Source organism: Rousettus aegyptiacus, unplaced genomic scaffold, assembly GCF_014176215.1.
Source record: "Rousettus aegyptiacus isolate mRouAeg1 unplaced genomic scaffold, mRouAeg1.p scaffold_m13_p_10, whole genome shotgun sequence".
NCBI lineage: Eukaryota > Metazoa > Chordata > Mammalia > Chiroptera > Pteropodidae > Rousettus > Rousettus aegyptiacus.
In genome coordinates this window covers 88,446,342-88,473,491 of record NW_023416285.1, presented here as the reverse complement: position 1 = coordinate 88,473,491, position 27,150 = coordinate 88,446,342, and the positions used below count along the sequence as shown (strand labels likewise).

The 27,150-nt window shown below is 36.3% G+C and overlaps 1 protein-coding gene across 9 annotated transcripts in view; it reads right to left on the bottom strand.

Annotated features, from left to right (window-relative positions):
• NSUN6 (NOP2/Sun RNA methyltransferase 6) overlaps positions 1–27,135 on the bottom strand; it is a 70,020-nt gene extending 42,885 nt beyond the window's left edge. For 3 of the 9 annotated variants that reach the window (XM_036228150.1, XM_016150617.2, XM_016150618.2), the window contains exons 1-6: positions 22,271–22,779; positions 20,135–20,290; positions 16,457–16,536; positions 7,449–7,558; positions 6,445–6,598; positions 1,514–1,595 (exon numbers count right to left, since the gene is read on the bottom strand). In XM_036228150.1, coding sequence (XP_036084043.1) covers positions 1,514–1,595; positions 6,445–6,598; positions 7,449–7,558; positions 16,457–16,536; positions 20,135–20,290; positions 22,271–22,345 — 657 coding nt within the window. In that variant the 5' untranslated portion in view covers positions 22,346–22,779. Of the gene's footprint in view, positions 1–1,513; positions 1,596–6,444; positions 6,599–7,448; positions 7,559–16,456; positions 16,537–20,134; positions 20,291–21,667; positions 21,803–22,077; positions 22,780–25,841; positions 26,395–27,105 lie in introns of those variants that run through there. The other 6 variants (XM_036228156.1, XM_036228152.1, XM_036228155.1 and 3 more) reach the window with 6 other exon arrangements.
• Between the last annotated feature and the right edge of the window lie 15 nt (positions 27,136–27,150).

Sequence of the window (27,150 nt, the reverse complement as noted above, 5' to 3'; positions counted from 1 at the left end):
ATACAAATCAATGGGACGGAACAGAGACAAGAAATAAATCCATGTATAGATGGTCAATTAATTTACAGCAAGAGAGTCAAGAATACATAATAGAAAAGGGCAATTTCTTCAATAAATGGCCTTGAGAACACTGGACAACCACGTGCAAAAGAATAAACGTGGACCACTCTCTTACACCATATATAAAAATCAGTTCAGAATGGATTAAAGACTTGACTATAAGACCTTTACCGAAAATCTCTTGAAAGAACACACAGGAAGTATGCCCCTTGACATAGGTCTTGGTAATGATTTTTTTTGAATCTGACATCAAAAGTAAAACCAACCAAAGAAAAACTAAATGAGACTACATCGAACTAAAGCTTCTGAAGACTTCCGGTCAAGATGGCAGTGTAGGTAAACACTCTGCTCACCTCCTCCCATGACTATATCAAAATTAGAACTAAATTACAGAACTATTACTGAGAACCGCCTGAAGACTAAACAGAATTCCCCCTAACTGAGGGTATAAAGAAGCCAAAAGACTGGTAGAAGTGTAGACATGAAACAGGTTAGTCCCACACCCATGATGCAGTAGTTAAGAAACGAGAGGAATATCTCAAGTACAGGTCTCCTCGGAGGAGTGAGGGGTCCCAGGACACTAAGCTCTCCAGCCAATGGCTCCAATGCTGGGAAGAGAAGTTTCCATAACTTTCAGTTATTAAAATCAGCAGAGATTGCAGCTGAGTGAGACCAAAGGCTGCTGGAAACCTAGGCATTGCAGGCCTTAAAGGACCAACACGCACACTTGCAAACTCACCCACTCTGAGCTCCAGTGCTGGGGCAGTAGCTTGAAAAGCGCCAGAGACATACAGGGAGGAACTGAACTGTCCGGCTTTAGGGCGAGGGCTAGAGGGGCAGCTCTGCTTGGGACTGAAGTGCTGACAGGTGCCACTGTTCCTTTGCTGAGCTCTTTCCCCACCCAGCCAGCAGGCGAGGTAGATGCCAAATCTGAATTCTCCATTAACTTAGGTAAAACTGCCCAAGAACCCTAACAGATCTGATTTTTGCTATCTTTTTATATTTGAAGTACTAATAACAATGTTAATAATAATATCACCTAACCAGACTGTAAGAAATAAAATCAGTTAATGTACACAGAAGTACTTGATAAACTGAATAAGGCAAAACAAATCATTATCACAGTGATAACCACCTGACAAAAATCTGTTACAAACCATTTAAATCTTACTTGGTTACAAACAAACATGTATATGTATAGCAAATCCATGCTTTGTTTACAGATTAATATTTTGAATGGAAAGCAACAATTAAAAAAGTAGTTAAAAATCGAAAAAGTTGAGAAAGAGTGCTTACAAAGTTGTTTCTTACTGCTTAACCAAAAGTAAATCAGAAAATATATAAAAAGACCCCAATAAATGTTGGAAGTAAAAACAAAAACACCTTAGATTTCAAGTAATTCACTGAAGTATGTTTTAATGTCACTAAATATTTTACTTTTACAAATACTAACCTGTAAAAATAAGTAGCTGGCCAGTACGTTGTCAAATGAAGGGCTGAGATATACTGGTTCTGTCATTCTTATGCCTATACCTCTGAAAAGTAGGACATAATGTTATTCTGTATAAATTATATCGCCTATACGAACTCCATTTCTAGCAATATACCCAAGTAGCATGTCGAATATCAGCTGCTCTGCCTTTTGAAAACCTCTTTTTACCAGAGAGAAAAATATTTAGAATATTCCTGTGAATCGTTTCTGAATTTTTACCTGCAGTAGGAGGCCATCAAGAGAACTGAAAGATAAAGTTACATACATTTTTCATTTGGGCACAAATGAGTTTCTTTTAAGATCTGAACAGACTAAAAAGCAAAGAACATCTGAGTATTTATTCATTCTCATCTTTCTGGTAACAGAATTTTGATCATTGTTACTAGCTTTTCAATTCAACAAACGATTCAGTTTGCAAGGTACTGTGCTAGGTACTCATATGAAAGAGAAATATATGCTTAATTACGCTGATGCTAAGCAACGACAAACATGCTGCGCTGCTCTTATCTCCTTAGAGAATAATTCCTCGATACTGACACGATCCTCAAGATGGTCTTTTCCACCTTTGCCCTGTGTTATGAGTGGCAGTGGAACAGAAGAGAGCAGGAAGGGCCAGGTCCCAGGTAGACGGTGATTCAGAAAAACATGTCAACCTGGGAAAGGTTGTCATTTACTATCAAAGGGGAGAGAAAGCACGCAAACACTGCCAGAGACAGCCTGGTGTTATCTGGCCACACCGGAGAGAATGAGAAAAAAAGGAAAATCAACATAACGTTACGTTCTGGGGATTAGCAGGACACAAAAAATACAGTCTAATCATAAAGGAAGAGAATCAGGATTTAAATCAGGCACAAGGGTACAAGCAAAGAAGAGTCCAAGGAAGGCAAAGAACAGTCTTCAGCTAGAGAATGCTAGACAAGTTCACAGCTACGAACTGATTTAGCAGAGAAGCATCGACACAGATGGTTTGTACCCTACTTGATGTAGGCAGGTGGGCTAATTTTATTCACAACACTTCTGCGTGGGTTTTCTGCTCACGCCAACAAATTTTCCAAGTCTCCATACACCAACTGGGTACCCTCCAATTCAACTGACACTACCTGAAGTTATCCTCGAACTCCACAGGTTCAAGGTCTCAGAGCAACAAAACTGGCCCCATGCCAGATGTCAGCTGCACACTCCAGGCTGCCACCTATGCTCCTGACCAACCGGCTATAAATTTGGGAGTTCTGACAACTTTCTCCTTAGATTCGATAACTTGCTAGAAGATTACAGAACTCGAGAAAACACTTTACTTACTGTTACCAGATTATTACGAAGGATGCAACTCAGAAACAGCCAAATGGAAGAAATGCACAGGACAAGGAATGGGAGAGGGACCTGGAGCTTCCACGCCCTCTCTCGGCTCACCGTGCTCCAATACCTAGATATGTTCACCACGTAGGTATCATCACATAGGCGTGATTGCTTCTATCACTGGCCACTGGTGATTTAAACAAGCTCCAACACCCTCTCCTCTCCCCAAAGGTCAGGGGATGGGGCCGAAAGTTCCAACCTTCAAATCACATGGTTGGTTGCTCTGGCAACTAGCTCCTATCCTGAAGCTACCTAGCCCCCACCCTCAGCCACCTCATTAGCATAAGAAAAACACTGTCACTCCAGAGATTCCAAGGGTTTTAGGGGCCCAATGCCAGGAACCCAGGACAAAGATTAAATTATTTATTACGCCACAGCAGGGTAAATTTATGCTGCCCTTTAGAGTGAAATGATTTCTGTAGATATTTGTAAACTGTCATTGCAGGGGGTATGAGTATGATTTCCCTTCAGTTCTAGCATCTTTCGGCATACGATAAATGTTAACTCCTTTCTTCTTTCCATCCCTTTTATCCTCCCTCATTTGTTTATTACTTGGGATCTCTGAATCTGCACTTTAAACCAGAGGTAAGACTAGTCCTTGCTCCAGTCAGGATCAAATAAAACACGCACTAGTCAAATAGTCCTGTCCCTGAGCAGGAAATACTCAAAGGAACCCTCTGAAATGTCAGCGCCTCACATTTAACAGTCCTTTGTTGAGACAGCTGGTGCTCTCACCTTGATCAACATCTTACCTGCCCCCCATCCAGAGTCTAGACACATTACTGAATGCCTTGAATTCTGTTACCTGATCACTCTGTAATTTAAATGACTTTCTGACTTGCAAGATTCCAGTCCTCTTAAAAATACTAAAATTAACATTTATGTGTCTGTCTTCCTAATCCAGTTCCCATCTAGCACTTCAAGTTCTGGTATTGTTAGGTAGTTAGGCAGGCATGAGAGACAGGAGTGAAGGCCCAGCTCTGTAACCATAGAAACCTCCCTTGAAGACCTTCCTTCAGGACCTCCCAGGAACACTATCTCTTTCAGGGTTATAAATTAACCCAAAGTCTAGAGCACAAAGGCCATAAAAGCTGCTGGCTAAACCAGCCACAAATGCACATGCAGACAGTACCACCTCAACCTGCCCACAACTTCAGCCTCATTATACCATCATTATATCATGCCTATGGCCAGAAATGCACATGATTCTATAACAGACTGAATTCTGGGTAAGTACATGCACAGTAGGCAAAGAGTTAGCAGCCAACTGTCAGTCAAGTTGACCTTACCTGAAGATCATCGAGGACCTCCCATCATGCCTGAATATTAACAGACCCTCCCACTTCTGCGTTATTACAGCTCTTTGCTGAAAACCCACTCCTTCTTTGGAGCATACTCTTATCTCTTCATCTCCTATAGCATGGCCTTCCTTAACATGGCCTGTCTCCCTCTAAAATCTAAATCTTGCTGACCTGTAACTCTGTGCTTTGTCAGCAGGGAAGAACTGAGGACCTTCGCCCCATGTCTCTGAGGTGACACTGGATTTCACATAACCCCAACGGTAGCAGTACCTTTGACTGTCTCCTTTGTACCATGCCTACCAGGACAAACATGTCCATCTATACAGTATTTAACTTAAAACATGACAAAGAATAATTTAAGCAAATTATTGCTCAGATTGCATGCTTCTTTTAAAGCTATTTTTGTAATACGTATCTCCATATGATAATGTAAAGTACAAGATCGCACAGGATAAACTGTTAGTGAGTTAACCTACTTCTGAGTCTACGAATGATCGAGCCTGGCTGGAATCCAAGAAACCAAAGGGTGAAAATTTATTAGTTGAATACTAGCAGAGTTGGTTCTAAAGTTTTTAAAGATTATAAAGAAACAGGGTGTACATGTAGCATTTGTTATGGAAACATGCTTTTTCTCACATAGGCAGAGAAAGAAACCATAACACCATAATTGAATATTGAATTTAAAACCTGAGTTTAAAAATCAAGTTTTTAAAAGATGGCTGCTTCCTACTTCCATCGACAAAGAAAACATTACTCAGAAAGGTCTGTCAGTAGTGACTGGAACCACTATATCAAACAAAACAAGAGGATGAAAAGTGTACCACTTACAATGAACCATAAGAGGAGTCAAAATATCAATCTCCTATTACGGACCCAAAGATAAACACAAGATATAAGCTTTATCTTCATAATCATAAAGCTTTCAAAAAAGAATAAGATCTTTGTTCTTGGCCATTTGGAAAGTACTGCTAACTAGAGCTAGAGAATCCAATAATCTGTTTCTTCAGAAGAATTAATTTCGACTATAAATCTGAACTGCTGCAACATGAAAAAATGTTCCAGGAATCAGAGGTGTGTGGTCCAGTCCTATGGGGGTAAGGCAGAAACTTTCCACTACCCTCCTAGGTTTTTATGACTGGTCTAATAATTAAATCTACATGACACAGATCAGATTAACAAGAGAAAATAACCAACTTTAATTACATACATATGTCAGAGACCCCACATACATGAGAGGTTCAGAACAGAAAGGGAAAATGAGATATTTATGATTTTCTGAGCTAAAGATGAGGTAAGGTACCTTGAGTCTTCAGAGGAGGAAAGTCACACATAGGCCATTCACAGGATGATAAGAACAGATGCTCAATAATTAGATGTTTGCCCTGCCCTACAGATAGGTCATAAATTTTTATTTCTGGAGATAACTCTAATTATAGGCAAGGCCCTTAACTTAAATTCTTTGAGAAATAAAATTTTTTCATGAGCCTGCAAGGTCTCAATTGCTTTTAGCTCAAAATAATTCACATGCCAAAGTAGCATATCTTAAGGAGACGGTTTTGAACCCCATCACCTAGATGGAGAAATCCAGTTTTCAGCATGTCCACAATAGCTGCCAACTTTTGAGTAATTGAAGCTATCCACAGAACCTCCAAAACGGGGTGAAAATTCTAAGCAAAATAACAAACTGCACTGCCCAGGGATTTAGAGCCAGTAGCGAGCAGAGATTTAAAACTATATTTGAATTTGGTTTGAAATCAAATTAATTTTGACCACAATTATTCATGTGAGTATTGGATTTCTTGTTAAATTTTTGATGAAAAATTTGTTCTTTTAAATTTATGTTCAAATTATAAGCTTTTCCTTTCACAAAATCGGAATCTTTAAAAAAGGTCTGGACAGGCTCATGTAATTCATCTTATATCAAGATAAGTACTGTTCTTCAAATATGCAAAAATTCCAACTCAATAAAATTCAAAAGTAAAATAACTCAACAATTACAATATGACTAGTTGCTTACTTAAGGCTCTTCAATCTGAGCATTTACTTTTATCTAAAAGCATTTTTTCTAAAAAACGTGATGGAAATATGGCTTAAAAAATTACTTTCCAGTTCAATTTATGCCAAAAAAATTATTCATATAATGCAACTAGATATATTTTTACATTGTTTTTCATTTTCTTTGAACCACAAAAAGAATGCTTGTTTCCCTCAAACAACACTTAATGACATACATACTTCAGTTCGGGTAGCCCACTGAAAATTTCTTTGCGGCTTACTTCAGAAATCCCATTTCCAAGAAATACTTTTGTTCCATCAAATTCTTTGGCTCCTTTCTTGCATTTGCCTTTAATATCAGAATACACAGAAACAACATCTCCAGCTTTCATAACTAGGGAAAGAAGAAAACCATATTATAATTATATATACTTTGACAGAAAAATAGTGAAAATTCTTTAAGCTGGACCGGAGACCTCCAGGGACATCAATAGCGCACATGAAGCAGCCTAAACTGGCTCTTTACTCAAAATAAACCCTAAGAGAAATATAACATTTTGCTTTTAAGTGTTCCCTAACAATAACTCTAATTGAAGATTTTTTTCTAGGAAAACAAAGAAAAAAAACAGTCTTCAAAATATCCCACTTCAATTAGAAGTCTTTAACTGAGCAGGAAAGATCTCGTCTATTTATTTTCCCAAAACCTAAAAGACTTCAAATAAATCTTGATATCTTTGGTTCAATCCTCAAAGTTCTAAGTTTCCTTCGAAAGGATTTTTTAAAAACATACACTACAATTCCTCAAAGGACTCTTACTAAATCCCATAACCCTGTTGGTGTTTCTTTGCAATTTTCCTGTTATAGAAATTGAGGCAGAGATTTTAATGATAAACATGCATATTAACGTGTGTATATATTTAGAATATCTGGAAACTGAACAGAGTTGATTTATATGCTTAATTAAATCTAGTTTTGTAGTCATTTTATTATTTTCAGTAACAAATCTCGGTGACATTAACAATGCAAAATTGCATTTCACTTCCCAAAAACGTTTTAAGACCTTGCCCATTAACCTGACTATAGTAGTGAGTAGCTTATTGGCTACAGCTAGAAGGTCTATTCAAATCACACAGATCTGGGGTCAAAGAACTTTTTCTGTAAAGAGCAGTATATTACGCTTTGAGGGCCACATAAAGTCTCTTCACACATTCTTCTTTGCATTTCTTTTCTACCTTTATACTTACATTTTGAAGCTGATACAATTCCTGGAACATAGACATGGGCTCCTCTTAACACTGCATTGCCACACTGGGCTCCAACAATGGCTTCGCACTGTTTTTTGTTTATATTCTTTCTAGGAATGTAAGATGAGAGAATTTTAACAGTAGTAATATACCTCCAATTTCTACCAAGTTTTTCAATGTTTGAATATAAGTCCTAAATAACCTCTTTAGTCCTGATTATCTCAAGAGAATACCGTTCATAAAAAAATAAGAGAAGCTAAATAAAAGACAAATATAGAGAAAATGGTTTTTTAAAAAGATAAACATTGAAGAAAAAAATAAAAAGAGTTCCATCTGATGGAAGGCAATAAATGGCATCGAAAAGTGCTTAATCATTTAAGGAGCATTGCTGTTTTCATAACATTAGAAGAGAACTAAAGTCCTGTCTTCAAAAACTAACACACATATGAGGAATTCAAAAACATGTCTAAAGTTGTAAATTGTTGCACAGTAAATTAATATTTTAACTAGATGAAGATAATTTTTTCTTCCTTTGTTACCCGACTTTCTTTGAATATTTTCCGATTTCTCATTTCCAATTCATTCCTGGATCATTAAAATCTAGGTTATCACTACTAACACTTAAGAGTTTTTTTTCAAAAGTCATATCGTGTCACCGTGATCAGTCCTGAATAAAATTCCTAGGCACTGAGTTTCTAATGAGCTTCCTTGGTTGGCAACATTTCACATTTGTCATCACAACTCCTTGCTGGGGAATTAAGTGTGCCCCATCTTCTCTCTGTGATCTCCAGATGATCGAATCTCACTAAATTTCTCAGCTTTATACCACCTCTTCCTGGTCCCATGCATTCTCATTGCTCATTCTCTATTTTTTAAAGAGGTTCATCCTCCAGGTTCCAAAACATGCCACCATGCTTTCTCACTCTGCATCCTACCCCTTGGCAGTCTTATGACTTCCATATTTGAATTGATATTTCTAATTACCTGCAAGTAGTTAGAGCCCCAGTTACTTCAAACTCAACAAGTCCTAAACAATGTTATTTTTCTCTGAGCTGCTCCTCAAATCTTTGGGAACACCCTAAATCTCATCTCTGTTTCCAGTCTCGAACAAAGTGTCATTATTTGCCTGATTAACCAAATTAGAAACCTCGGTGTCATCTTAAATCCCTTCTTCTTAAACCTTGTAAATCCATTCACTAAGTCATGAAATTATGCCATCCCGACATCGAACACACATCTCTTAACTTGATTCAGAACAGCTTTCTGCTGTTTATCTTTGATTGCTTTCAGATCCTGTCGTGCAGTTTCATTCTCAAGTATCAAGACGTGGATTGAATTTTACTTTCGGCTTTAGACTCGTTGTAATTCTTAAATCTGTCACTGATGCTGGAAAATTCTTATTACATTTTTAATGTTATCTTACCCCCATTGTTTCTCTTCTCTACATCTAGGACTCATTAGAAATATGAAGTACTTTTTCATTCTATTTTTCCATGACTCAACTTTGTATTTTCAAGTTCTTTATCTCTGCTGCATTCTAGGTAATTTCCGCGGAGTCGTCTACTTCAGTGATTCCTATCAGTTGAGTATAATTTACAGTTTAAGTCATTAAATGAGTTTTTAATTTTAATAACATTTTTATTTCTGGAAATTTTTTCTATTCTACCTTTTTTCCCCCAATTAGGCTTTTCTGTGTTTTAGATTTGACTTTTGTGTTTAATCGTTTTAAGAAAACTGATTTTATAGTCCCCACCAGATAACTCCATTTGCTAACGATGGGGGAAAATTTAATCCTACAGTTTGCTGCATATGCTGATTCTCACTCACAGCGGTTTGATTCCCAGAATATTGCCTTAAATTATGAGAAATGTGTGTGGACTGGACTGAATGTGTCACTCTCGAGTGGTTTTGCCTGGTTCCTCCCAAGCACCTCAAGAACTAGCTTGAAACCAAATTTTTATGTTAATTCCCCAGATTACAGGTTTCAAGACCACTTGGGTAGTATGAATTCGAATTCTAAACCTTTATGAGGTATAGAACCACAGTTCTGCATTCTCAGAGGATTTTTCTCCAACCCAGAATCTAAGGCAAGAGAAATCCAATTCCTCAATTACTAACTGGATAATTCTCATCTCCTACTGTTAACAGTCTGTTATTAAAACCCTAAATTCAAGAGATCAACCATCCCCTCTCCTATATCTCCTAATCGCGAATTTTAGCTCACATGCTTACTGCTGTTTTGAGTTTCCCTTCAGTCTAATTCCTAAACATTTCACTTACATTCCTAATCACTCGGCTGTGCATCTTACGGCCTATTTCATGTTTAATATTCTTAGGAGTATGTAGCAAACATTTCCAGGTTATCTAGTTCACCACACTATTGGAAACAACTTGTCACTAGTCTTGCAGTTTATCTTATACACACACGTATAGCATTTCATGAAATGATACCTTTACAAAAAAGAATATACTATTACATATTATAAAATATTCCATTTCTTTTTTAAAATGCTCAATTTAAAAAACCATGAAATTGATTTTACAACCTATTAATGGGTCATAACTTGCCCATACTTTGGAAAACATAGCTTTATACTACTACCAATACTATGTTCCTAAAATATAAATCTAGTCTTAACTAAGGTTTTTGGCCCCAATAGTCTATGCAAAGAAGAAAATACTGCTTAGTAAAAAAAAGAGAAAAAAGAAAAGAGGAGGAAAGAAAAAAAAAAGAAAAAAAAGAGAAAAAAGAAAAAAAGAGCAAAGAAAAGAAAAAAGAAAAAAAGAAAAGAGAAAAAAGAGAAAAGAAAAGCAAGAAAGAAAGCATCTGCTTTACACTTCAGAGCCTACCTCTCCCAACTTCTTCACCCTCATCATTCAATCTCTGAAAACCAACGGAGTAGTCAAACTGTTCACTTTTGTGATAAACCACCATACGTCTGTATGCCTCTGTATCTCTGGAAAAGCATTACTTAAGCATCCCTTTGGCCACATTATCTATTCCTATTCACCTTCAAGACAATTGAAATAATATGTACTTGGGAGAAAATCTTTAGCCATTTCTTTGTATTTAGTCCTCCCTATTCTATGCTCTGGAGGAACTTAATTCACTCTTCTACTGTGCTATTCATCACAATCTGACTTGTACCAAAAGTTCCCTGCTTTTAGACTAAACAACTATGTTTCATTCATCTTTGTAACATCTGTGTCTTCGACATAGCACCAATTCAAAAAAACGTTCTGTGAAATGAAGCCTTGTAGTTACTCAGGAAGTTTTTATGAGAATAATCATTTCATAGAGAGGAGACCCTACAGACTACCAAGAAAAGGATTAACATAGCAGGCTGGAACTGCTATCCTTTCTTTGGAAAGCCTGGTTATAAGGTTGGTCCTTGGCTGGCATCTGGAAACTTAGATTTCAGGGTTCTCATTGTTAATTGATAAGTGTAGCTCGCTGTGCCTAAACTGTTTGTACAAATAACAATACACTTTATGGCAAACACTGACTTTCCTTCTGGGAGGCTGGAATTTTGGTATGTATCAGGCAGGGAGTAGCTACATGACTAGCCCCGAAAAAAAGTCCTGGATTCTGAGTCTCTAATGAGTTTCCCTGGTTGGCAAAATCTCACATGTTGTCAAATTCATGCTGAAAAAATTAACTACATCCTGTGCGAGTCCACTGGAAAAGGACTCTGAAGTTTCCAAAAGCTTTTCCCTAGACTTCGCCCATGCACCTTTTCCTTTTGCTGATTTTGCTTCAGATTCTTTCACCATAATAAATCATAGCCATGACACAACTATATGCTAAATCTCGAGTCCTCCTAGAGAATCAGGCTAGGGTGTGGTCTTGGGGATTCTCTCAACACATAAAATATCACATGTGGGTATCGAGGTGGAAGTCAGCTCTGCTGAAGGGCAGAGTTTTAGCCAGGAAAATAGAAAAGTTGATAAAGGGCCAAAACGGCTCGATTTTTAATGAAAAATTTCTAAATAAAGGAGTGAAACAACATTAAATAGATGATTTTCTAATAGTCCAGTAATAGAGAAAAACAGTATGAACGAACATGGACTAAGAGAAAACTATTAAAACAGGTAAAAATGAGGTGACTAGGAATTAAAGATTGAAATTAAGGGATTGTTTCAATAAAAAATATATAGACTTATCTACTTGGCACTTTTTTAGCTGCACATATTAGGACCCTACACCAAATGGGAAATAATGACTATAATTTTGGAATATCATATGATATTGTGCCTTACCAACCAAATATTTCTTTTCCGCAGCATTGCCATCTGTATTTAATCAGCAGCCTTTGTGCATTTACTTTGTACAACTCTATTGCATTTACTGTATTATTTCAAATATACAAACAGTAATCAAAAGCCTAAAGTGCTATTGACAAAGCAACGGCAGAAGATGAAAATCAAGAGGCTAAAAGGACAAATCCAGCATCATTTGGATCTCAAAAGATTTATCCTATTGAATTATGTATTCAAATGTGAAAAAGAAATTTTCTGATTTGCTAGAAATATTTTGAGATTTTTATCAAAAAGAGCACTCATAGATAAAATGTAGAGATCCTTAAAAAATTACAAATCGAATATTGGCCTAAAAAATTCTACTGATCTAAATGTATTCTTTTGAAAATGCTAGTTGAAGTACATTAAAAACACTCTCATCGAAAGAAGCCTGGCTTTCAAATTTCTCTAAGTTTTTCAATACAGTTGATATCGATAACAACAAATTTAGCATTACAACTGTATGTTTGATCTCATTAAATTACTAACAATAAAACCTTCCCAACATTAAAATATATTTGATCAGTATATTAAATATCATCCTAAACAAACTGAGAGAAACTGAATTTATGGTGAGAAATTACTTTTAAAATTACTGTTTATAAAATTTAATCTATATTTTGATATTTTAAACAGTTGTTTAATACTGGGCCTCTAGTACAAAATCAGTAAAAGAGTGTATTTTTTTTTCTGAAGACCACAGAAAAGGAGGAAACAAAAAAATCTGAGAAGAAATTCCATTCGCAAAAAACTAAGAAACGGCTATAATGCCAACAATGAATAATTGCCTGACACAGTGAGATCTAGATCAAATCTAATTCCTCAACAGGATCTGAATGTTTCTGACAAGGCAAGGCCCTGGGGCCTAATCAGATATTTATTACTTAGAACCAGGGCTGGAGGTTCAGGCTGGAAAAAAGGAGACTCCGGGGATGTCAGGTCAGGAACTGTTCATGACAGATAAAACTGAAAGAGGAACTGGGCACCAAGGAGGTGATCTGAGTTTCCTCCAACAAACCTGGAGAGACTGCCTTGGAGCTGTTGTGGGATGAGGGAAATAGCATCATCTTTGTTGCTCCTCATCTGACTTAACTGACCATAAACAAAATTTAGGCCCCAGTATAAAAAAAAGCGACGAGCTAGAAGTCTTCACAGAGAGCCTTGGTCTTCATCAGCTCTGCTCATCAGGACTAGAGAACTGTCACTAGGGAAGACTTGGTAGAAGTGTTTCTGAAAACCACAACTGATTGGTTGTCTAGAGACACACTTCACTCCTGTTCTGTGTCATTCTTGAGCAAATTACAGACTAGGTGTATCTATGTGAATGTAACTGTTTCCAGTCAATGAGAAGCAGAGCATATTCACGCAACATGGGACTTATGTAATCAGTACAAGAAAAAAACCAAAATGAAATGCAGATAAAAAATGTACAACGAAAAATGAAAAAAATTTGAATCTATTTTCAAAGATGTTGAAAGGGAAAACCTCAAAAAGGAATACAGTAACAAGATTAAAAAAAAAAAAATAAGTGAATTTGCAGAGCTCAGGAAATAAAGGACAGCAAATACTCTGAAGTAAGAGTTAATACAATAGACTATTCTAAGAAAGTCCTGCTTACAAGGTTGACCTCTGGCTGCCAGATGAAACCTGACTCTGATATAAAATCTTCCCTAATGGTAAGAATAGATTATTGTTCCTAAATTGTATATGCAGTTTATTCGGAACACCTGCTTTCTTTTTGGGAGCCTGAAATTTTGGTACATGGTAGGCACTGTGTGCCTACATGACTAACACCCAATAAAAACCTTGGGCACTGAGTCTCTAATGAGCTTCCCCACTAGACAACCATATCACACATATCACAATTGTGTGCTGGAGGAATAAAGCACATCCTGGTAACACCATGGGGAGGAGACTTAGAAGCTTGTGTCCAACTTTCTCCAGCTTTTGCTCCTTGAGCCTTTCCCCTTTGTGGATTTTGCTTTTGTACCCTTTCATATAATACATATGAAGACACCATGAGCATGACTATACGCTTAGTCCTGGGAGGCCTTCCAGCCAATCACCAAAGCGGAGGGCTGTCTTGGTGCTCCCCAACATAAGGAGTATCTGAACTGGAAACCCAACATACAGAATCCTAGTGTCCTTGTGTCCCTATAATAGAGAATACAGTATAACAGAAAAATATTCAAAGAACTACTGGAAGACTTATATCTAAAAAGTTATACTATGTTTCATTAAAAACTGAGAGAATAGTAAAAATCAAACTATACTCTAGCTCAGTTTCTAAAGTTCAATGACTAAGATCTCCATAAATCGCAAAGCAAAAACCAAGATTACTTACAAGGAGGATAATATTTTGGGGTCTCAGATTTCTTCATGGCTACACTTGATGCCATAAGACTGTGAAAATAATGTCTACAAAGCGCTAATGGAGATAACATGTGACCTGAAACTACTATACTCAACCACGCTGCTGTTTAAATATAAAACAGGCAATTCTCAAGCAAAAAAGTAAACAGCACATAGAGATGTACTCTGGAGATGGGAAGCAGGCGCTGCAGTTCTGATAAATGACTACAGTCACCAACCAAGAGTTTAATTAAGGTGAAGAACTCAGAAATAAACTACGCCATTAAGACTAAAAGCAAGCATTGGATCCATTTGAATTGTGCATATAGAATAAAAAAGTGATAAAATTTTATGATGTTAAAAAACTAACAGTAAATAAAGCTTGGCTGGTAGAAATTTTAGGGGAAATTAAAGTGTAAGAACTTTCTCATTTGCATAGTGGAAAAATAATAACAGTAATTATAAGTTTAAAAAAACAAAAAAGAATTGACTCGCTCCTTTTAGAAATGCAAGGTAAGGGTGTGAATCTGCTATCTTAAATGATTTGTCAATGCTCTCCTGTAGTAACTCACCATTTTTATTTTATAGTTTACTAATGTTCTGATGAGTAGACTATATCATCACAAAGAAAAGCAAGGAAGGATGATTAATGTCAGGTAAAAATAATATGTATAGAAAATTACTAAAGTTATATCATCAAAATAATTTAAAGAAAATGGCCAGTTTAATAAGAATGGAAGAATCCAAATCACTCATATACTGCTGGAAACATTAACTGGTACAAATTTTTAGAGGGTGGTTGTCTCAAACTAAAATGTGCACAGATCACTGAACCAGTGATTCCACATTTTACCAATTTAGCTTGTAGACACGCTTATGTAAGTTCACAAAGTAATACCTTAAGAATATTCACTGTTGGTAATAATGAAAAATAGGAAAAAAAATAAATGTCTATCAATGAAGGGCTGAAAAATAAAATTGAGCTTAATGATAAAATACACTGTGTAGCTATTAAAATGAAATTGCATTATATGAATCAGGGAAAATTATGAACATCATAGAAAGATGTCCACAATACATTCTGAGATGAATCAAGAAGCATAAAAAAGGCCTATGACAGTGACCGACTGCAGTAACTGACTGGTCTAAAACTAAATAGAGGAATCAGAACAGTGGTTTCCTGGGAGGGGAGCAGAATGCAAAAAAATTTTCTAGGGTGATGGAAATAGTCTGTATCTTAATTGGGCTGGGTCTTGGCTACACAGTTGTATGAATTTGACAAAACTCAGGAAATGTACACTTAATTAAGAACACTCTATTTCACTCTATACCAATTTTACCTTAAAAATAGAATAAGTAACTTACAAAATCAATTTTTTAATTGCAAAAGTAATACATGCTTATAGTAAAAAAAATAAAATACAAATACAAGTGAGAATCTCCTCTTATCCCTTTTCCCCAAATCTAACTTCCTCAGAGTCAACCCTTGTTAATAACTGGATATGTTATGCTCTCCAGATTTTTTCCTATATATAAATAGGTGCAGTTGTATTTTTTCTTAATTGCAAAAAAATGTAATTATACTATGCATAGCAACATGCTTTTGATAGTTAATCATAAACATGTTCTCTTATTGATACATATAATTCCTCCACGTCAAGGCCATGCCATGTTCTACTGAATGGATAAACCGTAATTTATTGAACCACTGCTTTACTGTTGGCCATTGAATTACTTTAAAGCTTTAACAAAATGAGCATCTTTATATTTATTATAATTCTTACAGATATAAAAAAAATGATACCATAATTAAGGATTTTTAAATGCTCCTTGGGAAAAGAACTCCCATTATTATATGAAAGCCATTTTTACAATTTTCAAACATGCCTTCCAAATACATGAGTAGAACAATGCCTGTGCTTCCCATAGAACACACACCGTAACTTAACATAATTGTGAATTAAAGAATAAAATTTTACAAACACATCAGCTATGAAAGAAATATGCTGCATTGTATTTTTTGTAGTAGCTCAAAAAATCTTTAATTTAGCAGTGAAATCTCAAGCTATAAACAAATGGAACTTTTTTAGAAACTAGAGCAGGGGAAATCAATGACTGCACCAAACGGACCTAAAATGCATTACTCTCAAGGTATCTGGGCCAATTCCTGCCTTCTTTTGTAATATTTACCACAACAGAGTAATAAGTCAGCATTTATAAATTTATGAATTCCTGTCTACGCATATATATAATTGCTAATAATGGAAAAACTCAGTATTATTACAAGACAGTAAAAGGGAACCTGTGGCAAACTTTTACTCAGAAGACTATAATTTGAAAATGAAACGGTTACAAACCTAGGTCCAATAACAGGAATAAGTAAGACATCCTGAAGGTCTGGATGTTGAAGAATAGGAACACTTAATCCATTAAACTGCTGTAAAAAAATAAACACAATTATAAAGCAATCAATGTAATTGATAAATTTCAATTTATGGAGCTTTACAGTATTATAACTTAGCTGAGCATGAAATTTGATTTGGAATATTTTCACTTTATTCCATGGGATACTATAAAACTCAAAGACTAAAATAATTATGTGTTCCTTATAATTTGATTCTGAAGTATCCTAACTTCTTTATAAGGCTCAATTTTGCTTATTGTTTGGTTTTATAAATACGAAGCATGTTTACCATAACTTACTTTCAAAACATATCCAATCTGGAACTGCATGTAGTACTCTAAAAAAGCTTCTGAATAGGACATTAAAGATTGAGATGAGCAATATTTATCAGACACTATCAACACTAGATAGTATGCCCGTTTTGATGAGGGAAATAAATGCTTTTTGGCAGACGCAGGACTTTCAGTATCTTCTATCATATTTGGCCTTCGGACCATAAATAGGTGCAGGGCCAGTGGTATAGGTGCTGCGACCAGCTCACACGGTCTCATCACAGCCAACTGTGTGCATGTCTTCCCCAACTCCATGGTCATGCCAGTAGCTTAAAATTGAGCACAGTGGAAGTATGTATTTACATCTCTTACATTAGCAAAACACCACAAAAAAAGGTTATTTTTTCCAGAAAGTGGGCTGTTCAGTATGTACCAGCACATCACTGTTGCAGCCAAAAGATGACTTGGCACCCCACATAGTGGAATAAAGAACAGAACAGTGGATGGGAGAGTAAGGATGGTATACTACACTCTCAGAGGACTACCTGTAAATATTTGAGAACAAGTCTCCGCCTCATAGGCTAGAGATTTCAACTCATTAATTTTCACATACTACACAAAGGAGCAGTAACAATATTAAAGCCATGTAGTATCCATATACTACCTAGAAACACCTATAAAATCAACTTATATCAAAGAGAAAAAAATTGTATTTTAGAAATCTAACTACATTTCTACCAAGTCAACAGCTCTCCTGACTTCTGCTCCTTCCAGCCAAAGGATATTTCAGACTAACCATATCTAACAGCTACTGAGAACTCTGAAAGGTCAACTCCTTCTCAATCGATCCTCTCTCCCTTTTATTCCCTCTCTAGTTGTTTGATGGCCTTATAGTATTCCGATTATGGTAAACTGATCTTTCCAAAGAGGAGAATGAATGAATTTTGTCAATTGTTTTTTGTTTTAGAAGTATTATTTGCTTTATACTACAGAAATATTTTAGACTCCAATCCTTCTGAAACCAAGGTTTTCCTTCTCTCCTTTTCTATCAGATGTTAAAATGACACAGAAACAAGATTTTCATAAAACTGCACACAAACCACATTATTTTAAATCAAGGATATCACCTGCTTTTTTGTTTCTGCCCCATGCTCTTTTTAAGAATCTTACTGAGCTTTAAGTATCATTTAATGCACCTGTTTTAAATACACTATTCAGTGCTTTTTAGTGAATTTAAAAAATTACGCAACCATCATTTGGAGATCATTTCCATCACCACACAAAGATTCCTCATGGCCATTTGCAATCAATCCTATTCCCAGCTCCAGCCCCAAGCAACCACTAACCTGTTTTCTTTATAAATTTTCCTTTTATACAAATAGAATCATATAATACAGTGTCCTGGATCTGGCTTCTTTCACTTACTATAATAATGTTTTTGAGGTTCACTAATGCTGTAGGAACATGTATCAGTTCATTACTTTCACTGCTGAACAGTACTCTACTGTATGAATATTCCATATTTTGTTTTTCGATTCACCAATTAACGGAAACATGGATGGTTCCTTCCTTTCGGTTGTTATGAACAACACTGTTATAAATATTTATATGCAAGCATTCCCATGGACATGTTTTCATTCCTCTCTTGGGCTGTACAGTAAATTTATGTGCAACTTTTTAAGAGACTACCAAACTATTTTCCAAAGAGGCCAAATCATTTGACATTCCCACCTGCAAAGTATAAAGGTTCCAGTTTCTCCACATCCTCCCCAGCTAAATGAAATTATAAATTATTAAATGACACAGAGAAGTTTGGGGAAAGGCACCTACTCTTATATAATCCCACTTGGGACATCTCTTTAGGACACTTGTGAGCTCTAGAACTTAAAAGGAGAAAATTTATAATCTATAAAACCTCCTCCAAGTCCTCTCTCCTACTGAACTCCCAGTTTCCTATTGAGTGCTTAGAACCCAGCCTTCTCTAGTCTTATCCATTATAGAAAGGGACTCAAAGCCCACCCAGAGTGATTCTGTCTGCTTTATCCTAGTGACTAGCCCATGAGATCTTATATACTCATCAGACTGCCATATTAGACTATCTAGGCTCTAAGGAATAATTTGCTAGAAACCAATCTGGATCTGCCCGAGTTATGGACACCTCTGATGAGCCTCAGTTTCCTTTCTACTAGCTGAAAGAATATATACCTGGCTATATAAAAGTAACAATTTTAGTTGCTTAGAGGAACTACTTATATTTGTGCCTAATGTCTTTATTCAATAAAACTATCACTAACAATAAAAATCGGATTACTTTTTCTCCAAATATTATATGAGACCAAGTTTTGGTCTCATACACTCATATACCACAACTGGTTCTTCTTATAACATAGTCATCTGCCTGAAATTTATAGAATTGTTCTTAAAGACTATACAATACAGTATAAAAGTAATGAAAGAAAAATGAATCAATACTAGTGATAGTTTTTGAAAAATTTCTGACTGCTATATCTAGGGTAAACAGATAACAGAGCCTGGTATATACAAATGGAAGCCCTTTAATCGTGTTTGCCTCTTGCTTTTAATTTAGATAGGAATTAGATAGAAATAGTCTGCCAACACCTACCAGTTACTTCTAAGAGATTTAATAACTACAAAGCACACTTTGAAGTGCCTCCCTCAGGCATGTTTTCCTCCATCTTACATTTCTTTGGAGGCAAACTGCAGTGTACAGTGTATGACATACAAAATGTACAGCTTTTAAAAGCAAAGACAATATAAACAAAAATTTTAATGTTTTTCTGTTTGAGACTTATAAAATGGCATTTTATAATAGTTTTCACTTATAGAAAATTAGTATGCCAAAACTATTTTATTGGTTGAAATATATTTTATTTAAAAAATATATTATTTATATTTTCCTAATTTTCTGCTTTTGTTAAAAATAAAGTACTTCTCCATCAGTTTTTTTATGTCCATTAAAAATATACTACAGGTTATCAGTAGGTACCTATCTCGGGGCTTACCTCAACTATACAATCTGCCCTCCTGATCATTATATGTTATTACAAAATCACAGACTTTTAGGATTAGAATGGACCTCTTCACATGTATTTTACCAATGAAGCAACCGAGGCCTAGAGGGGTTGAGTAACTTATCCAGTCACTAAACCAAATTGAAAATCAGAAGTGCTGAGTTCAAGTTCTAGCATTACCGTACCTCACTATGTAAACTTGAACAATTTCACATTCAAGAGCCTCAATTTCCTTATTTGTTAAACTAGACTAGTAGTATATCATTCACAGGATTCTAGTGGGGAGCAGTATAAGGCTGTACATAAAAACAAAAAGCTAGCACAAACCTTGTGAAGTTCATCAAATAGCAGATTTTTCACATGTTGTGCTGAGGCTAGATGTGAATTCACTCTGACAGTTGTGAATGATGGAGGGTGTGACAAGTTACTTAACAGAGTTTCAAACTTCCTTTCTGCTTCTTGTTTACCTAAAGCAGATACAATCTGAAGAGAACAAATCAATGTTTTGCTTTCATTATACAAATTAAAAAGCAGAAATGCATATACATTTGTTCCCACTTATGAAACACCTTTCAACAACTGTTTCATTTCATTTCATTTCATTTCGCTGTATTGTTTAGGTGTCAATATAAACGAAGGGAATGGTAACTACATCACAGGTTCTTGGGTTTAATTGTTGGGTTCTAAGCCCGACATAAAGGCTTAGAAAAACATTGCTTCAACTTCAAAGTTTTATTAACATTTTGAATATATTAGTATCTGCTACATTTAGTCAGATAAATTCAGGATTTCATTCTACTTATGATGCATTAATTATTATAGCACTTCTGTATAGCTATTTACTTGCTAACATCATAGCCTAAATCAAATTGGTTAGTAGCCTTTTAAAACACCAAAGACTTGAATAAGTAACAATGATAACATCATCCAAAGATCTCCCACATTTTTTTAAACGGTATTATTAAATGTAATAGGCATCGTCCAAAAAAGATGGGTAGCAAAGATACTTGTCAGAAATTAAATTACAGACTTAAACAATCAAGTTCCCTTGTAATTAACTGAAGTTTCTTGACATGTATTTCCATATTTTTTGTCATCTTTAACTATACCCTACCTCATAGCTTGTTCATAAACCACTTGCAAGTATACTAATCCATACCGGCCTAAAAGTATTAGTTCTTTCTCAAGGTTTATTATTATAAAACTGAATATTCCTTTAAAAATATTCCCTTATCTTGATACTTTTAACAAAAAGAAATGCTTTTCTTTTTGTAAAACCATACAGTCAGTGGGTTTGAGGCAGAGAAATATCAAAGAAAGATATCTGAAGCTTTTATAAAATAATGTTCACCATTTAAAAAAAACTGCTAGGAAAAAAATTGCTAAATGCCTCCATTTATCTTATTACGCTCCTTAGAATTTTGAAGTTCTTTGAAATCAAGAGAAGATATTTTCTCTTTCCACTCTGTGTGGTCCTTGAACATAATCTTTGGAAATAAAATGGAGAATTCAAATCTAAACGTCACAGCTTCAGTAACATCTTCAAAAATGAATAACATTTAAGTGGCTTAACTTCCAATGGAAAACAGAAGATTTGGAAAATACAGAGTTGTCAGAGAGGCAGGACGGTAAATGGATAAAACACTGATGTGGCAATTAAAGACAATCAGCATTCACTAAGGACTTCTGTGCTAAACACGGCCAGCAGCAAACAAGGCGCCAGAACAGTGCCAGTTATTCTCACTTAAGATTAATACCCTAGAAAAACCTGGTAAGTATTTTTAACCATCCTCAATTTTCACAGAAAAGGAACTCATGGTTAAGGAATGTGAAGTATACTCAAAACACTGAAATGCAAACCTAGAGCTTGGGATTCCAAATCTGTATGATTTTCCATTCTACCTAAGCTCTTCATCTTGAGATTTCAGCACAGCTACTTAATAGTTGTGTCCATTTGAGTCAGTTGCATGACTCTTTGGGCTTCAATTCTCTCATCTATTAAAATGGGGAAGAAATTTTTACCAAAGAAGATTGAGAGGAGTAAAATGTAAAGAAAGGTCTGCAAACCACCTAGCACAACGGGAGGCATTTAAGAGCACTCCACAAATTAAAGCATCTGTTTCACCTGAGCGCCAGAGCACGTGCTCTCGTACAGGTGTATCTTAGATACAGGACAAGCTCTAGAAAGACAGGAATCTTTTGTCATCCTTGTAAGCACTTCAGTGACATTGCCAGGCACATAACCGCTTTTCTCCTCCCTTAGAACGTACCTCATTCACCTCTTCTTTCAGAAAGCATTAATCAAATACCTGCGGAAAGACACTAGCATTTTTTTCCCCCATTCAGAAAGACTAGTAAGAAACAACAGCTGTAAAGATTAGGCTTCCTTTTAGACTTTTTTTCTTTCTCTAGGTTGTGTAAATATTTGTGTTCGCAAATATCTAACATGTTCATCTGACCTACCTCCTTATTCATAAAGCCCTCTTTAAGATAATTTTCAACCTCAACTCTCAAAGATATTTTAGGGAAAACAGGCATCTTTCCTATTGCTTAGTTCTCCAAGAGAAATGCTGGAACACGGTGGTTTTCTCTTCCAAAATTACAGGGAGCAGCGGCCTGACAATGAAAACCACCCACAACGTGCCGGGACCACCAGACGCCCAGGAAACCAGCGTCCGTCTCACGCCGAGTTAAATTCGGAGATGCGAAGGGACATCACGCTATCTCTACGGCGTAGCCAGCTTAGAGCGGCTTCGTCGCCTCCACCACACCCGTCCTCGGTCCTCCTTTAGGGGCGTTCAGAGAAGGCACTGCGAGGCAATGCCACTCACGTTACAGAGAACAAAGCAGCGAAAAGGCGTGACAGCGAATCCCCCGCGCAGCAAAGACCTGGAAACCCGGCTGACACCAGATCAGTAGAACTCAACTCTCGGGCCAAGTTTCCAAAACCGCGCCCCCAATTTATCCGCAGACGGCGCTTCCAGATTGCGTCACTTCCGGTGACGTGCGCACCCCACCCTCTCCGGCCTGCCAATCAGCAGCTGCAAATTACTCCTACGTCACGCCCCCGGAATTTCCGAGCGGCTGATGGTGCGGCTCGCGATTAAGGAGGGCGGGGCGGCTGCCCAGGTGACAAACAAATCAAGCGCCTGGGCGGGGTGCGCGGGGAAACGGAAAAACGGTGTAGACTGAGTCGAAAACCTTTCAGGTCTGAATAAGATGAGGGGTCCATTTGGCTACCGACGAATGAAGCCAAAGTTTATTTAGACTTATCAACTGCTCTGATTTCAGGAAATTTTCTCGGGCATACAGACCTGACTTCAGTTGAGAACCGAGATTAGTAAAATTTTCGAACGTTGGGCTTATGGTGTGTTACTATCTGTGAATGCTCAAGTAAAATTTAGAAACCCAGATAAATATTTACTATCAGTTCAATAAGGGTAACAGTAACCTGTATCATTGTTGATTTAGATGTTAAAGCTCTGGAGACTTTTGGCATAACCTTGCTTATAGAGAGGAAAACAATTCAAAAGGAGAAAGTACCTAACGAGTCACTGGGACATTTTATGACTTAATAGTAAACTGAAAACAATTGTTTCTTTGACTTAGTGTTTTTGCAGTATACCGTAGTAACTGCAGGAAAGAGATTTTTCTTATGTCTCTTTAATTCTCTCAGACAAGGGTATTTTTAAAAGTACAATAGCTACTTTCTATGATATGTCAACCAGGTTCTGTAGAAAATATTTTAACTTATAGTCATTAAGCCGTACAACCTGGCAAGGTAATTATCACTCTTTTCCAAAGAAGTAAAACAAGGTTCCCAGAGCTGAAATAACTCTCCATTGCCTCACACAATTACTGAGAAAGCCAGAACACCATAGTCACTGGCTTCAAAAGCCAATACCTGCTGTTTCCACCATGGCATATTTCAATAATTAATGGGATTCTTCTGCCATCTGAAAGTAATTAGGAAATTTCTAAACCAGTCATTTCCAAAAGAATCTTTGCAGCCTCAACACTGTGGTGACTACAGCACAAAAAAATGTTTGGAATGTGTATTTAGGAGTTAAAGGAGAGGGAGGAACAAATTGAACTAGATTGTAGACTCAGAGGGTAGAGCCTTTATTTCACGACAATACCCAGTGCCTAACATAATAGGCACTCAAGTACTGAATGACTAGATGAATAGATGGGTGGGCATCTGGGTCCACTAGAAAAAGAAAATGTTGATAAAGCACATATTTGCTGGAAATTAGTTCACTAGTTCAGCACATGTGAACAGTGCTGAGGACACTTAGACATCCTTGGCTAGACATGGTGGTGACAGTTATGGCCTCTTGGTGTTCTAAGGCTGGGTCCAAGAAATGCATATTACAAACTTCAAGTTAGCGTAGTAAACACATTGTCTAAGCAAAGTAAGACCCCTATCGGAATACATCCACATAAGGGTAATTAAGGCTGTAAGTTCTCAATGGGGTAATATGGCCCCAATGGGAGGCGGAGGGAGCAAAAAAAATTAGGTATAATCTTATAGACAACTGTTGGTTGTGCTCCAAATCTTTACCAAAAAAACAAACAAACAAACAAAAACTCAACAACAACTATTCCTCAATTTTTAATTCATGAAGAAGGAAGGCGTGAGAGGATTAGGGAAAAAAATCTATAGAGGTTGGAAATCTATCAATCTCAACTCATCTGGAGACTGACCATCTAGGCTAAAGTCACAGCGGACATTATCTTAAAGGTTTAAGAGAGTATTTTTTTTTTTAAGTGTTTAAATTTTGTTCCTGATTCGCGGAACATGCTGTTCCTGAACTTTGGTTCCAGCCATGCTCACAATTTATCTTAGCTAACTGAATAATAAATTGAATTAAATTCCAGCTCTAGCCAGTTCTTCCAAGTAGTACCTGAAGTTAATTTCCTTCTAAGGAAAATGAGATTTTTTTTTAATTCCCTAGTTCAAAGTTTTTTTTCCTTGACATTCAATTTCTTTGTTTTGCTTTGAGTATAGCATTTTTATCTTTTTCTTAAAATTTGAACTGGAAAGATTATCAGTATTCCATTTTAATTACAGAAGTTATTTCCAATTAACACTTCAGAAAATATAATCCTAATGATGGCATTATGATGTTCCTTTTTTCATTATTTGTCTTATTTCACAAATTCAAGATACATTTATATTCAAATAGTAACATTCCATAGGCTAGTGTTACCTCCTCTGGATCAAGGCCTACACTGTAATTAGTTGTTAAAGTGATGTTTTAAGAAAATAATCACAAAGGTGTTATTTGTGCTACATTTAAAAAGTATATTACTCAAAATTCTCTAGTTTGATTAAATTCTTCACAAGTATTCCTATTACAATTTACATAACTGATACAAATGAACTAAAGTGTATTTTTTTCCTAACAAATCAATAGTTATGGTATATCAGCATGATTTGTTTAGATAATCCACAACTATATTCAGTTAATCAAGCACAGCTGTTTTTCATTTTGACTAGTTTTCTTAATAAAAACTTCACATTTCCAAATCTGCAAATGAAATTTTTTAATTTGAATATTTTAAAAATATTACAGCAGTCTTGTTAGGTAAATTGTAGAAAAAAGGAAATTAAAACAGTTGCTCAACAAAGTTTCAGACATTTCAGAAGAGCGGAACCAATGAAAATATCAACAGTACTGCTCAAATATACTCATTTCACTTAAGGTGAAAGAATAATTCAGATTAACTCTCTGAAGTATCATTAGGCCACCATATATATGTTTAAGAAATACAGCTTTTTGCTTCAAAACTCTGCAAAAAATGCTTTTTTCAGATAGTTTTTTAAACATCTGAAACCCAGAAAAAAATGTGGTTTATATCCATGTGTAACAATTGAAGCTAAGTTACAGAATCTAAAGTTTGTTTTTTAACAAATAAAAGTCTGACTAGAAATGTCCCTTTAAGCCTCTATATACACAAACACAAAATCATTTGGTCATACATGGATTCATGGTCATGAAAGTTAATCTTCTGTAAGTTCAGTACATACCTTTTCCTCTATAATGGAAGGTTAAAACTTGCTTTTAATATCAGAAAGTTGGAGCACATTATCCTACATGAAGGCTTAGAGGGTCTTTGAATCATAACATTGGGAGGATGAAAGTCATACTTCTTTGCTCAGGTAACAAAATACAGGCATACTTCGGAGGTATTGCAGGTCTGGTTCCAGAGGACAATGAAGCCAATATCACACTAAAGAATAGCGCAATAAAGCAAGTCATGAATTCTTTGGTTTCCCAGTGCTATAAAAGTTATGTTTACACTGTAGCGTAGTGTGCAATGGCATGTGAGCCTCCAACAAGTCAATCTTTTGCTGGTGGAGGGTCTTGTAAAAAAACTGCAATAACTGCGAAGAGCAACGAAGGGAAGCACCATAAAACGAAGTATGCCTCATTTTGCATAGTTTGACGGTCTCACTGCCCGGATTAAAATCGACCACTTGACTAAAGTCCACAGTCTCTTTTATTAAGTTTATGCCTTCAACTGGTTTCAAGGGAATTACATGTCATCCCAGGCTATGACGCCTCTATGTTTCTTAGAACCTAATAATAAAAAACAAAAGTAATTAAACGATTATGTAGCAAATTGGCTTAAATACACTCAGACTTCTTAGTTAATTAATAAATTAAATTCCAGCCCAGCCAGTTCTTCCAAGCATTATCTGAAGTTTACAATAGTTCCAAATTACATCACGTACATATAATTCCCTAGCTTGACCTTTTTCCCCCCTCTTAAATTTCAGTTTCTTTGTTTTTCTCAAAGTACAGCACTTGTAACTTACTATTTTATTGAACTGGAGATAGATTACTGGGATTCCATTTTAATTAAATAAGTTATTTCCAATTAACACTTCAGAAAATAAGTTGTTTTCTTACGCTATAGACAGCTATCAAAGAAAACACTGAATGCGTGTTAAAATTGGGAACCAGTAAGTTAATTACAGAACTGAACTCTGGCTAAAGGTATGCCATGGACCGTCTCCCAATCAAGACCATTCGGAATTAAGAATCACGGCAGAACCCTAAGCCTGCTAGCCAGCACAGGGTGACAGGGGGCTGTCAGTTGTGACACAACACTCCCCACTTCAGTGTGGCAAAAGTGGCAGCTGGGGAAACTGCAGTCTGCCCCCAGGCTAGATGCCAGGGACGCACGTGCCTGAGAGCAGAAAGGGAACCTGGCAAACGCTTCTAAACAATGAAAGAAGAAGCGTTAAGCTAGGGAAAGTCCCCAACTCCACGTGCACCCTCACCTACCACACAAGCCACTGGGAGCCCGCACACCGGAAGCGAAACCGGAGG